This window comes from Cnephaeus nilssonii (genome assembly GCF_951640355.1).
Source record: "Cnephaeus nilssonii genome assembly, chromosome: 5".
NCBI lineage: Eukaryota > Metazoa > Chordata > Mammalia > Chiroptera > Vespertilionidae > Cnephaeus > Cnephaeus nilssonii.
In genome coordinates, this window is record NC_137076.1 from 30,814,159 (window position 1) to 30,828,236 (window position 14,078).

General features: G+C 54.0%; 2 protein-coding genes across 3 annotated transcripts in view; both read left to right on the plus strand.

The window, feature by feature from the left end:
* LMNB2 (lamin B2) overlaps window positions 1–10,677 on the plus strand; it is a 31,107-nt gene extending 20,430 nt beyond the window's left edge. Inside the window, exons 5-12 of one of the 2 annotated variants that reach the window (XM_079771515.1) lie at window positions 721–891; window positions 1,036–1,161; window positions 1,395–1,615; window positions 1,988–2,273; window positions 2,349–2,456; window positions 3,249–3,368; window positions 3,624–3,737; window positions 4,281–10,677. In XM_079771515.1, coding sequence (XP_079627641.1) covers window positions 721–891; window positions 1,036–1,161; window positions 1,395–1,615; window positions 1,988–2,273; window positions 2,349–2,456; window positions 3,249–3,368; window positions 3,624–3,737; window positions 4,281–4,322 — 1,188 coding nt within the window. In that variant the 3' untranslated portion in view covers window positions 4,323–10,677. Of the gene's footprint in view, window positions 1–720; window positions 892–1,035; window positions 1,162–1,394; window positions 1,616–1,987; window positions 2,457–3,248; window positions 3,369–3,623; window positions 3,738–4,280 lie in introns of both variants that reach the window. The other variant, XM_079771514.1, reaches the window with a different exon arrangement.
* Window positions 10,678–12,069: 1,392 nt separating this feature from the next.
* Window positions 12,070–13,858, plus strand: TIMM13 (translocase of inner mitochondrial membrane 13). The gene is made up of 3 exons (XM_079771525.1): window positions 12,070–13,066; window positions 13,163–13,231; window positions 13,408–13,858. The coding sequence occupies exons 1-3, from the start codon at window positions 12,950–12,952 to the stop codon at window positions 13,504–13,506; spliced, it is 285 nt and encodes a 94-aa protein (XP_079627651.1). The 5' UTR covers window positions 12,070–12,949; the 3' UTR covers window positions 13,507–13,858.
* Window positions 13,859–14,078: the final 220 nt, after the last annotated feature.

Below are 14,078 nucleotides of genomic sequence, written 5' to 3' on the forward strand. Positions count from 1 at the left end.
AGGCTTGCCTGTGCCTCGGGCTGGCCCTGGGTGGCTGAGGGGCTGAGGGGCTGAGGGGACTGGGGAACTCCGGAGGCAGGCGCCCCTGAAGGGCTGAGGGGCCTGGGTGCCGCCATCTTGTGGCTGTGGGCTCCGCTATCTTTGAGGGCATGGCAGTCAGTTAGCATATGCCCTCTTTATTAGATAGGATAACTTCACTGAAATATTCCCATGTCATAAAGCTTTTAAAGTGTACAATTTAGAGTGGTTTTTAGTATATTCAACAAGGTTGAGGAACCATCACCTCTAATTCTAGAACATTTCATCACCCCAAAAAGAAGCCCAGCACCCATTAGCAGTTTCCCCCAAACCCCCTACTTCCTGTCTATGGATGTGCCTGTTCCATGTTGTAGCGAGTGTCAGTGCTTCGTTCCTTTTCATGGTCGAGTAATACTCCGCTGTGTGGATGAACCACATTGTGTTTGTCCATTCATCATTTGAAGGATGTTTGGGCTGTGTCCTCTCTGGTGATTGTGAAATGTGTATTCATTAATAATTTGTGAAACCGGGGTGACTCTTCAGAGGTTCCCTGTTTGCACAATTTTGAGCCCTCCCTTGCACCTGACACTTGGGTGGAAGACACTGGTGAGCAGGATGGGTTGGTGGCAGGGCTGGGGGTGTTAATCCCCGGCGCACCAGCCCTGCTACCTGCCTCAGTGCGTCAGCGTGCTCTGTCCCCAGGAGGTGCGGGAGACACGCCGGCAGCATGAGCGGCACCTAGTGGAGGTGGACAGCGGCCAGCAGCAGGAGTACGACTTCAGGATGGCACAGGCCCTGGAGGAGCTGCGAAGCCAGCACGACGAGCAAGTGCGGCTCTACAAGCTGGAGCTGGAGCAGGCCTACCAGGCCAAGGTGCGGGGAGGGGGCCGGAGATGGCAGGTGGGGTGGGATAGATGGTATGGACAGGACAGGGAGGGGGAGCAGGACAGGGGAAAGTACAGGTGGCCCCTCTTGCCCCATGCCCAGTGCCTCATCTTCCTGCTCCTGTCTCCTCAGTTGGACAACGCCAAGCTGTGCTCTGACCAGAATGATAAGGCCGCCAGCGCTGCCCGTGAGGAGCTGAAGGAAGCACGCATGCGAGTTGAGTCCCTCAGCTACCAGCTCTCCAGCCTCCAGAAGCAGGTGACTCACGGGAGTTCCTGCCTGCCCCTGCCCCACAACCCCAGCAGTCCTTCCTCCCGCCTGGGGTAGTAGATGCCACCTTGAAGGTCAGGCACCCGGCCATTCCTGTCCCATCCCTGAGTGAGGCTCCCAGCTGCTGGCCCCCCATCAGGCCTGGTGTCTGGCTTGGCGCCAGGTGGGCTTCTTATGACCCACATGGGCTGCCCTGACCTGGCCCTCGGACCCCTCCCCAGGCTAGTGCAGCTGAGGACCGGATCCGGGAGCTAGAGGAGGCCATGGCCGGGGAGCGTGACAGGTTCCGGAAGATGCTGGACGCTAAGGAGCTAGAGATGACAGAAATGCGAGATGTGATGCAGCAGCAGCTGGCCGAGTACCAGGAGCTGCTGGACGTCAAGCTGGCTCTGGACATGGAGATCAGTGCCTACCGCAAGCTGCTGGAGGGCGAGGAGGAGAGGTGGGGGAAAGGTGGAGGCAAGAGGTAGTGAGGAGAGGTGGGGGAAAGGGGGAGGCATGAGGTAGTGAGGAGAGGTGGGGGAAAGGGGGAGGCATGAGGTAGTGAGGAGAGGTGGGGGGAAGGGGAAAGCAAGAGGTTGCTGGCTAGGAGGAGATCAGGTGGCATAAGGGGTGGGTCCAGGAAGGGAGAGGGTGGGAGATGGAGGGGGGTGTGTGTTTAGGGAGGTGTAAGGAGGAGAGGCCAGCCTGGGGCCGGTCAGGATGGACTGCTGAGTGAGTCTGCCCACTTTGCACTGTCTGGGCTGTTCTAGTCTGACCTTAAGCCAACACGCTCTTGCTGCCACCACCAGTCACCCTGTGCCCCTTCCCCCAGGCTGAAGCTTTCCCCCAGCCCATCGTCACGGGTCACCATCTCAAGGGCCACCTCGAGCAGCGGCAGCAGTGTGTCCATGATGGGACGCTCTGGCCGCAGCAAGCGGAGGCGGCTAGAGACAGAGGAGCCACCGGGCACAGGCTCCAGTGGCATCAGCTCGGGCGGCAGCAGCAGCAGCAGCAGCAGCTTCCACCTGGCCCAGCAGGCCTCGGCCTCGGGCAGCGTGAGCATCGAGGAGATTGACCTGGAGGGCAAGTTTGTGCAGCTGAAGAACAGCTCGGACAAGGTAAGGAGCCTTGCTGCTGGGGCGGAGGGTTCCCCATTGGGTCTGGGCTGTGTTTCAGGCCGTTCCCCTTTGCAGGACCAGTCTCTGGGGAACTGGAGGATCAAGAGGCAGGTCCTAGAAGGGGCGGAGATTGCCTACAAGTTTACGCCCAAGTATGTGCTTCGGGCTGGCCAGACTGTCACGGTAGGTGGCTTTGGAAGGGCAGGTGGACTGGGAGGAGGGAGTTGCGGGGATAGGAGGAGTGGCCACCAGTGGGAGGGAGATGGCAGCAACTACACAGGTGACAGAATGTGTAATGGGGGCTGGAGAAGCAGGACCTGGCTTGGGGGATGGAGTCATGGTTGAGTATCCGGTTTTGAGAAAAGCTGCCTGCTGTCACAAATCACGTGTGCGCCGGCATTGTTCCATTGGGCCCTCCCTAGAGCCCTTGGGAATGCCTAATTGTCATTCCAGGTTCCCATGGCGGAGGTAGGTCAGTCCAGGCCAGTGGTCGGCAAACTCATTAGTCAACAGAGCCAAATATCAACAGTACAACGATTGAAATTTCTTTTGAGAGCCAAATTTTTTGAACTTAAACTTCTTCTAACGCCACTTCTTCAAAATAGACTCGCCCAGACCGTGGTATTTTGTGGAAGAGCCATACTCAAGGGGCCAAAGAGCTGCATGTGGCTCGTGAGCCGCAGTTTGCTGACCACTGGTCCAGGCTATCTGGGCCAGTGGGAATTGGCAAGAGATGTAACTAACAGTCATGGGCATGGGCCTTGGAGCTAACAGGCTTCAGATCCCAGCTCATCCTGTTTGCCAAGATGAGTGTCCTTAGCCACTATGAACTTCAGTCTCTTCTTCCATACCCTAGTGATCATTTCTGGGTAGGACCCAGTAAGGCTGGAAGGATTAAACACCTGGTGCATCTAAGGGGGGCTCTGATAAGGGACCATAGCCAACATTGACAGGGAGGCCCTCCTGTGTCTCCAGGTCTGGGCAGCTGGTGCAGGGGTGGCCCACAGCCCCCCATCGACACTTGTGTGGAAGAGTCAGAACAGCTGGGGCACAGGCGAGAGCTTCCGGACTGTCCTTGTCAACGCCGATGGGGAGGTGGGTATTTGGGGCTTGGGATGTGGGGGTTCTTCTGCCTCAGTCCTTGGGTCTCCCCTATCCTCACACCACACCACCAGCCAGTGCAGGAAGGAGCCCTGGGGTGGAGCCTAGGCCAGTGAAGGCAGCCCTGCACCTGGTCCCCAGGTGGCACTCTGCAGTGTGGTGACCCCTGAACAAGCATGTTGACTGCCACCATGTGGACTGCGCCCTGCACCTGAGGGGGTGGGTGGCCATGACTCTTGTCTTACACAGGAAGTGGCCATCAGAACGGTGAAACAGTCCTCGGTGGTGCGGGAGACCGAGAACGGGGAGGAGGGAGAAGAGGAGGGAGCCGAGTTTGGCGAGGAGGATCTTTTCCATCAGCAGGTAGGGCCCCGGGGGGCTCACTCGGGCGCACACATGCATACACGTGCACACGTGCACTGCTGGGCCCTGCAATTTGTAGCTAGAGACGGCCATGGGGCAGCATTCCTTGCCTCTAGGTCTTGCCTGTTGTGTGGACCCCGGGAGTGGGGTGTTGAAAGTGCATTGCCTCTCTAGGTGGCACCACAGGTTCTGCTCTCGTGGTCTCAGAATGCTCTCTGGCACCATGATTTTGGTTGGAGAATGGCGACTTAAATAATGGCCTTTGGGGAGAAGATGGAGAGCCTAGCACCACACCGTGTTAGATTAGGCTGTGGAACTTCTGGTGTTTGAGACAAAACTGTGATGTGTTATGTAGCTGAAAACAGAAGTAAGGGAGACGTGGAAGGTTCTGGAACAGGGACAGTTGTGGCTGATGCCGTTAGCCCTGTCATCCGGTTGGGGGCTGGTCTTCCTGAGGTGGCTCAGGCCCTGGGCTGGCCCAGCCCCTCCCTGGTGGGTTGGGGGCCACCAGCCCCACGTGACTGCTGCTGTCCTTCCCTCCAGGGGGACCCGAGGACCACCTCCAGGGGCTGCCGCGTGATGTGAATGGAACACGCCTCATCACATCTCTCTTTCCCCAGAGCCACTGAAGACTATTTTTATATCACTGGCTTTCTTCAGTCCTTCATACATTTCTAGAGAATTTTTAAGCAAACTGCCAGAATGTGGGGTGGGTGTCTGTCTGTCCTATCAGCGGGTTTCTATGGACCCTCCCTCCAACCACTGTCCAGGTGTCTTTCGGTGCCCATTTCCCGTGGGTTGAACTCCAGGCCCAGGAACCGAATGGCTGATGGGTTTGGTCGTGGAGGCTGGAGGGGCCCACGTGCTGCCCCTCCCTCCCCAGTCTAACGGGGAAGGAGAAGCTGAGGAATTCAGTAGTTGTCCTTTGTGTTATTAAGCTTTTAAAAACCAAAATCAGAATCCAGGTTCCTGCCTGGTGGGATAGGGGTGTCCCCGGTGGGTTTGGTGGCTCTGCCCACCAGAACGTGGTGTGGGAGCTCTTGGGAGTCACAGGTTTTCATGTCTGCCTGGCTTTAGGGTTGTTGCAACTCCTGCTCTGAAGGTGCTGGGTGACAGGCAGGGTTTTCCACGTGTGTCGATCAGGGCACCGCTGGGTGGGGGGCTCCTTGTTCCCATTATGGCTGCCTAACCCATGCGTTTCTGGAACAAGAACAGTAGGACAGGAGAGAAGGAAACCTGGGGACAGGAACACTTCCAATCCAAGACTGGTAACCAGGTAAAGTGAGGGGACAAGTGTGAACCTCGGCAGCAAACGCCTCCGGTTTTAGAACCATGTCCACGTGTAACCACTTTGTGCCCTCCTGTCACGAACACACTGACTTCAGGGTGAGCCATTGGATGACCCCCCACATACACCTTGTACCGGGGCTGAATGCCAGCCTCCCGCCTTCTCATACATATATATATATATATATATATATGGTGACCCCAAAAAATGTATACACACTTTGAATAATTATAAAGGCAGTGTTTATTAAAACACATTTTCAAAATTGAGTATCAGCTATTACAGTGTATACATTTTTTGTGGACACTGTATTCTGCATATATATCGCTATTCTTGCTTCTATCTGTAACTCTTGTGGAAATAGTTACTCAGGCCACTGCCAGCTGACCCCTTTAGGGTGGTTCCATGTCACAGGCTGGCTTCTGGCTGCCTAGTGACCCTCTCTGCATTAGCCTACCGTTTACAGCCCCCACCTAGATACACAGAAGTTATTTTTTTAATGGATATTTATTTTTTTACATTGGTCAGTACTCAGATTGCCGGTCCTGCTTCCATGGCTCAGGCCAGAGTCACGGGGACACTCCCCCAGGGAGCCTGTCCCGGTGAGCTCTGAGCCCGCGGATGGCGTACTTCTTCAGAAAGGGCAGCTACGAGCCTGGGCGGCATGCTGCCGGCCCTGCGGTTCCCTAGGCTGAGAGAAGCACACCTGCCCACCTGCCCTGCGCACACCCCCAGGCCTGGCTTTCCCGGGGAATTGCTTATAGTGAGGAGGGGTGGAACCCCAGAGGCTGACAACCTACATGTGTTGTGTTCAGAGATCACCCACAGCCCTCGCTTTACATCTGGGTCCTTCCCGTGGCCGCCCTAAGTTCCCAGGCCTAGGAGGGAAGTGGGCCCCAGAGAGCTTGCCAGCCTGGCCATGCAGCACCCTGCACCCCACCTGACCCTCTCCTGGGAGTGCTGGCAGGGCTCCTGAGGCTGTGCGCACCCCCCACCCCACACAAGAGGGGCAGTGACATTTTTGGGGAATCTGGGAAACCAAAACTGTTTTTGAATTTGGGTCTGTGGTTTGCTAACAGTCGTTCTGTTACAAGCTCATGGACAGAAAGGGAGAGGGCCCCCCTAGTGCTTGGCAGAGGCCTTGGGCGGAGCTGGGAAGTGGTCCAGGCCACCAGGGGGGAGAGTCATCTGGGCCCGGGGGTGACACTCATCAGTAATGAAGTGTTCGGAACCATGGGGCAGAAATCAATGTGAAACTGCTTGCCACGGCCTGGGAAACAGTGCACGTGTCCTTAAACAAGCTTAGCTTTAAGCCACTTACAATGATGCAGAAGTGATTCCTCTGTCTGAGCCCTTGTCATGTGACTGAACCCAGCACTGGTCCCAGAGAAAAACCAGGCCGGCCCCCAGCAGCGGTGCGGGGGCGGCATGCAGGGAGGTGTCGGCCAGAGCGCACCGAGTCCAGAGCCCAGGCCTGGGCGCCCACCTAGGACGTGATCACTCGGCTAGTTTCCTAGCGGAGACGGACGGAGACCCTGCAGCTGTGTTCCTGTGAGCACATCCGCAGGACCAACCTTCCCCCAGGCCCGCAGAGCCACTCACAGGTTTTCCCTCCGGTCCGGCCTCAGCACAACTAGCAGTGGAGTAGCTTCCAGAACTGCGGGTGGGGGAGGGGTGGGGTGGGTCTGCACTTTCATTTCAGATGGACTGGTGGTTTTTAAGGTGCATGCCAAATGTGTGGTCTTTTCCCCCCAATGCTTTGTAATACACATTTTCTGACTGGAAACGTTTTGTACCACACTCCAATAAACATTGTGCTTTTAAGTTGTGCCTCTGAGCTTGCTTTGAAGCCGGGCTACTGAAGCCCAATTTTAAAATGCCAATGGGCTTCTTCCCAGAAAGACTCACTAGAGGGGTGTCGGGATGGGGCAGTGCAGGGCCCCACTGACCTCACCCCTCCCAGGAGCAAACTCAAAGACACAAAACAGTTATTATCCCTGAGACAACTGAGGGCTGGACCCGTGGTCTGACAGACAAGGCAGAGATGAGCAGAAGGCTGGGAGCCTCTGCGGTGAGCACCACTGCTCGTGTCCACCTGCAGAGGGCGCAGGGGAGCACTGCAGTGGTTCCCAGCCGCAGGGCCCAGATCCTTCTGCCTCTGAACAAAGGGACGTCAGGGCCCCGGGCCTCCACCTGAGATGGATGCTTAGGTACCTGCTAGGCTCCTACCAAATGCCAAAACCCCGACAGCCATAACCTACACAGGCCACTTTCTGCACAACGAGATAAACGAAGAGAAGGCTGGAGAGGTGGGGGCTCAATCCAGGGCCTTGTTCCAGTCTTATATTTCATGAGCCCATTTTGTCCTGAACAAGGGAGCAAGTGGAATTACACCATTACTACACACACCTGGCCTCCCTACCCCAGGGCCAATCCTTAGGCACCAGCTCACCTCCTACTGACTTGCTAAAACCCCGGCACACGCAGCCTACACAGTCTACTACATCAGAACACTTTTCCATGACTGGGAGAGAGCGCTATTTTGTCTAATTCTTTTTTTCCCCTTTCTTTTTTGTTAATCCTCACCGGAGGATATTTTTCCATTGATTTTTAGAGAGAGGGAAAGACAAATATCGATGTGAGAGGAACATCAACTGGTTGCCTCCCGCATGCTCCCCAACCAGGGCCAGGGATCGAGCCTGCAACCAAGGCACGTGCCCTTGACCAGATTCAAATCCGGGACCCTTGAGTCTACAGGCCTACACTCTATTCACTGAGCCAAATGGCTAGGGCTATTTTGTCTAATTCTTTTTTATTTTTATTTATTTATTTCAGAGAGGAAGGGAGAGGGGGAGAGAGAGAGAAACATCAATGATGAGAAAGAATCATTAATTGGCTGCCTTCTGCACACCCCCCACTGGGGATCGAGCCCACAACCCAGGCATGTGCCCTTGACTGGAATTGAACCCAGGACTTTTCAGTCCGCAGGCCCATGCTCTATACACTGAGCCAAACCAGCTAGGGCTTGTCTAATTCTTAAAAACCTTCATACACAGTTAAACAAAATGAAAAGAAGAAATATCTTTCAAAGGAACAAGAAAAACATCTTAAGGAAATGGAAATAAGTAATTTGCCTGATAAAGAATTCAAAGAAACAGTCATAATGATGCTCACCAAAATGGAGAAGTATTTAGGGAGAATTTCAACAAAGAGAAAGTACAAGAAAGAATCAAGCAAACCTGAAGAGTATAACTAACAAAAAATGGGAAATACAGCAGGAGGAGGAAACTATGCATATTCAATTGGCCCATGATGGCGTCCATCTGTGAGGCTGAAGTAGGCAGAGAAACCTGCAGGCCACTTACAAGACTTGTGATGTTCTGATACTGGCCAGAGAGAGGGCTACTGCCAAGGGTTTGGTTTCCTAAACTAATGAGATTCACTTTGGACACGCGCACACACACACTTAACACATACAAAGAATTAGAATAACTAATCCTAAAACTTAAATGGAATCACCAAAGACCCCGAACATCCAAAGAAATCGTGAGAAAGAACAAAGTGGGAGATATCACAATCCCTGATATCAAGCAATAAAGCTACAATGAAACAGGATGGTACTGGCATAAAAACAGACATGTAGATCAATAGAACACAGAGCCCAGAAATAAATCATCCCTAATACAGACCATTATCTACAACAAAGGAGACACTCACAGAGAACAAACGGGTTTGCCGGAAGGGAGGGGGTTGGGGAGTTGGGTGAAAGGGACACCTGAAACTAATATTGACTGTCAACTGTAATTGAAAAATAAAATTAGAAGAAACCAAGATGGCAGTGTAGGTAAATGCCGTTACTCACTGCCTCCCACACCACATCAAAATTACAACTAAAATACAGAACAACCATCATTCAGAACCACCTGAAATCTGCCTGAATGAAGTCCTACAACTAGAAAAGTAAAGAAGAAAGCACAGAGGCCGGTGGGAGGGGCGGAGGCGATTAAGGGCTGGGCTGACACCCACGAATGGCATTTTTTTCATCAGGAGGGAGATCTCCAAGGCCTCCACTGAGCAGGGGGTCCCAGCCCCAAACCAGACCCCCACCCAGGGTTCCAGAGTAAGTCCCCGTAACTTTGGGCTGTAAAAACCAGTGGGGATTGTGGCTGATGGGATCCCAGGTGTTCCTCTTAAACGGCCCACAAATGAGCTTACACGGTCATGATTCCTCCGAGCTCCAGCCCCGGGCTACGGCTTTGGGAAAAATCCAGGGACATACGGGGAGGAACTGGATTGTCTGGCATTGGGGCAGGAACTCAGGGGCAGCTTTCTCCCAGACAGGGTGCCCACAGGGGTCACTGTTCCTATGCTGAGACACTCCCCTCCTCCCTCCCCTCCCCTCCCTGTCGAAGAGCAGACTGGCGGCCATATCTGAGTTTCCATCAGTGTGGCCCACACTGTTCGCTTGGCCCTGGTGATACCCTGACACCCCACCCAACCCAATGTGCAGTCCCACCCAAGCTGTTTGTAGCTGCTTTTCCATATGAATGGCCTGTCCTGGCTCAGGCTTCACGCTAACACGTTAAGCGCCCAGCCTGTTTTGTCAGTCACCGGTGAGTGACATGGCACTTAACGTGTTAAACAAGCAGCAGCTGGAGTCAGCATGCCCCAAACCTATCAATAAAAGGCCCAATACCCAGCACTAGCACCAGCCTGCCTTGCCTCACAGCTGGGCCTTGCCTGGGCACTTCCTCGCCCAATACCAACAGCAGGCATCTGCGATCTCTCTGTAGCTCCTGCCGGGTGGCCCCAGGCAGTGGCTGACTTTGCACCTCCCAAGAGACCCCAGGGAGGCCCCAGGGAGGCCCCAGAGCCAGTGTACCCAGTAGACGGCTTCAGACCATACCAGATTACAACTCTACACATGCACAGTGACACACTCAAGGGGCAGACTCAGTGAGCACCAAGCCCCACTGAAGCAAGTCCTGCCCCACAGGGGACGTGTCTCCTGCACAGCAGCTCTTCCCTTATAGACACAGCTGGTCCTCACAGCCAACTGAAATGGAGGCCAATTCCTCCCAATGACGCCAACACCAACCAACGCTCAACTCCAAGACTGTGCACACAGCCCACATAGGGGCACACCTATAGCTCAGGTGACTGGGGCGGCTGAGCCACTGGGCCCTACAGGACACCTACTACACAAGGCCCACTACCAACTCCAGGAGACAGCAGCTCTGCCTAATACACAGAAACAAACACAGGGAAGCAGCCAAATGTGGAGACAAAGAAACATGTCACAAATGAAAGAAATGAAAGCAAGCAAGCAAGCTAATGGATACAGCGTTCAAAACAATGGTTGTAAGTTTACTCACGGATCTTAATGACAGCTTCAAGGGACTTAATGAGACTTTCAAGGATCTTAGTGAAAATGTCAAAGACATGAAAAAAGACCAGTCGGAAATTAAATATACACTAACTGAAATAAAGAATAGTTTACAGGGATTCAACAGTAGAGGATTCTGAGAATCAAATCAACGATTTGGAACATGAGGGACAAAAAACACCCAATCAGAAGAGCAAAAAAGGAACAAAAATATGAAGAATAGTGTAAGGAGTCTCTGGGATAATTTCAAGCATACCAACATTTGCATTATGGGGGTGCCAGAAGGAGAAGAGAGAGAGCAAGATATTGAAAACCTATTTGAAGAAATAATGACAGAAAACTTCCCCTACCTCAGTGGTCAGCAAACCGCAGCTCGCGAGCCACATGCGGCTCTTTGGCCCCTTGAGTGTTCTAACGCCACTTCTTCAAAATAGACTCGCCCAGGCCGAAAACCGACTTCTGCGCATGGGCCACGAAGTTTCAATCGCATTGTATGTGCGCGCCCACACATGGTATTTTGTGGAAGAGCCACACTCAAGGGGCCAAAGAGCCGCACGTGGCTCGCGAGCCACGGTTTACCGACCACTGCCCTACCTGGTGAAAGAAATAGACTTACAAGTCCAGGAAGCACAGAGAGTCGCAAACAAGAGGAATCCAAAGAGGACCACACCGCCGAAACCGGTTTGGCTCAGTGGATAGAGCATCGGCCTGTGAACTCAAGGTTCTCAGGTTCGATTCAGGTCCAGGGCATGTACCTTGGTTGCAGGCACATCCCCAGTGGGGGGTGTGCAGGAGGCAGCTGATTGATGTTTCTCTCTCATCAATGTTTCTGGCTCTCTATCCCTCTCCCTTCCTCTCTGTAAAAAATCAATGAAACATATTTAAAAAAACAAATGCATAACAAAACAAAAGATTCATTAGTGCAGAGTACAAGCTGATGGTTGCCAAAAGGAGGGAGGTGGGATGGGAAGAAGAAAGAAAAATAAATACTCTTCCCCTTTCAATACATTATCCTGATTTCACAGGTGAAAAGGGGAGAACTCAATTTCTTTACCAATTTAGCACGTTCTCATCACTCTATTACTCTCACTGCGGTGTCTGGGCTGAGGTAGATGCTCTCTACAGGATCTAATAAACTGAATTGTAGGTTCCAGAATGTTGCTGCTATTGTACAACAGACTTATTTTCCAGGAAGTCAAGTCTCTGATTGAAATATATTTCTGGATCAATGATTGAGAAGTTAAGGCCAGCTGCTAATAAAGTCAGGTTATTCCCTAATTGTCAGGTAACAGTTTCATCTCTTCTATGAAATTACATTGTTTTAGTGAATAGTAGCAGGGTTCACCCTTCCCGTAACCTCGACAGCACCTCCTGCAGTATGTGGGCCTGAGTACCATTGCTGGATGACATCTGAGAAAGGAATTTTCCTTCTGCCTCAAAGAAAACACCAATCCATCATATAGCACACTTAACTCCAATAATGCAATTTACAGAACCATTAACTTTAAAAATTACATTGTGTTATCTATACTAATAGATATTTATAAAGCTTATTCTCTCTGGCATCACTTAAAATGTACTTCAATTTAAAAAAAATTTTTTTTTAATCCTCACCTGAGGATATTTTCCCCCCACTGATTTTTAGAGAGAGTGGAAGGGTGGGAGAGAGAGAGACATCAATTGGTTGCCTCCCGCACGCGCCCTGACCCAAGCCGCGCCCTTCACCGGAATCGAACCCGCGACCCTTCAGGCGGCGGCCGACGCTCTAACCATTGGGAAAAATCGGGTAGAGATCTTTTTCTTTCTTTCCTTTGTGCACTCACGAAGAGAAGTAATCTTCCGAACACTGTGCTCTATTCACTACAGTTGGTCTGAGAGTGAAGAAAGAAGTCACAGCCTTAAGCCGGCAGACTTACTCTGCAGCTTTTCCCTAAAATGCAGTATGGGGGTGAGAGGTCCCGGTAAGCAACGGCAGCTAGACTCTGGTTAGGAATTCAAGCCCAATTAACACAGGGTCCTTTTTGGCAGGTACAGTCTTCCTCCGGGTTAACAAGCGGCTAAGACCCACACACACTTTAATTAAGTACCTCTGGCAGGTGCAGACGGGCGCCACTTCCTAACCTCCCCGGCAGTGCCTGCTGCCGTGGTTTTCTGCAGTTTTCTAGCGGGCTCTTCACGCGGCCGGCGTTCTCCAACTCTGGAGGCGCCTAGGGTTCTCCCGAGCTCCGCTCCCGTTACACGTGCCGCCGCCACCCCCTACGCATGCGCGGTGGGATGAGCTGGGGGCTGGGCCTGTGCTCGGAGTGCTGCTCCCAGCGACAGGTCGGAGACACCGGCTCCCAGCGCAGCCTGCGGCCCCGCAATCTACGCGAGACCTCAGCTCCCAACGTAACCGCGGGCCTGTGGGAGTCGTGGTCTGGACCGTCGCCCCGCCCCAGCACTCCCGGACTCCATTTCCCGTGGATCCACGCGCCCCCGACTTCCGGCGCAGGTACGGGTCGGCGCACGCGGCCGCGAGCCGGTTGACTTTGCGGAGCTATGGATAGCTTCAGCTCGGACTTCGGCGGCTCCGGCAGCGGCAAGCTGGACCCCGGGCTTATCATGGAGCAGGTGAAGGTGCAGATCGCCGTGGCCAACGCGCAGGAGCTGCTGCAGGTCCGGGGCCGGGCTGGGGTCGGGGAGCGGGGGCCTCGGGCCGCGGGGGCCGCCAGGAGGCGGGCGTATCGGCTGAGGGTTCGCTTGTCCCCACAGAGGATGACGGACAAGTGCTTCCGGAAGTGCATCGGGAAGCCTGGGGGCTCTCTGGACAATTCGGAGCAGGTGAGACCCTTGGGGCCGGCGTGGGTCTTGGACGCGGACTGGCGAGGGGCCTCTGCGCGTGCGCGAATTAAGGGGGCGGCTTGTGGGACCGCTGCGCGTGCGCAGTCCACTGCCCGGCGTGAGGGGCGCGGGTTAGGGGAACCCTGAGCTGATCCCTGCGCTTTCCTCGCCTCCAGAAATGCATCGCCATGTGCATGGACCGCTACATGGACGCCTGGAACACCGTATCCCGCGCCTACAACTCACGGTTGCAGCGAGAACGAGCCAACATGTGATCGGGAAATGCGGTGCCTGGCCAAGCCAGTGGGCCGCCCCACCCGTGTTCCATTTCCATAAATGTGCTTTGTGAGGCAGGGCCAGCGTGTGCGTGCTGCCTGCCCGTGGTTTATGAGGATGAGACTGGTGCTGGGACACTTGGAATTTTGTCCCCCTCCCCCTGGCCAGACCGACCTCCCACCTGCCAGCGAGTGTAGTTGGGGACTTGGGGACCCTGGATTTTCCCAAAGTGCTGGCAGCGCTGTGGCACCTTTCCTGGTGTGCCCCGGTCACCTTTACGCCCTAGCCATAGACTTCCTGTGGGCCTGGAGGGTGGGGATATGTTCAGGCCCCCCCTGAGCTGTGACCTCCTGTGGGTGGGCTGACAAATAAATGGATGAGGGAGGGGTGGAGAGAGTCCTGTGTGTCTTCCCTGGAGGAGGCCTGTGTCTGGGGTACCGGGGTCCCCTGCCCAGACTGAGCCTCAGTCTCTGCTCCCACCTTCCCCCACCCCCCATTTTCGCCCTGGGCGCTGGCTACTGGTTCCCTGAATGAGACAAAAGGAACCTTAAAGATGAGGCTGAACCCCAGC

Excerpts from the sequence above, each read along its gene's own strand:
- TIMM13 (XM_079771525.1), top strand. The coding sequence starts at position 12,950 with ATGGATAGCTTCAGCTCGGACTTCGGCGGCTCCGGCAGCGGCAAGCTG. Across the intron at positions 13,067-13,162 it reads ACGCGCAGGAGCTGCTGCAG|AGGATGACGGACAAGTGCTT; the intron begins GTCCGGGGCCGG and ends TTGTCCCCACAG. Across the intron at positions 13,232-13,407 it reads CTCTGGACAATTCGGAGCAG|AAATGCATCGCCATGTGCAT; the intron begins GTGAGACCCTTG and ends CCTCGCCTCCAG.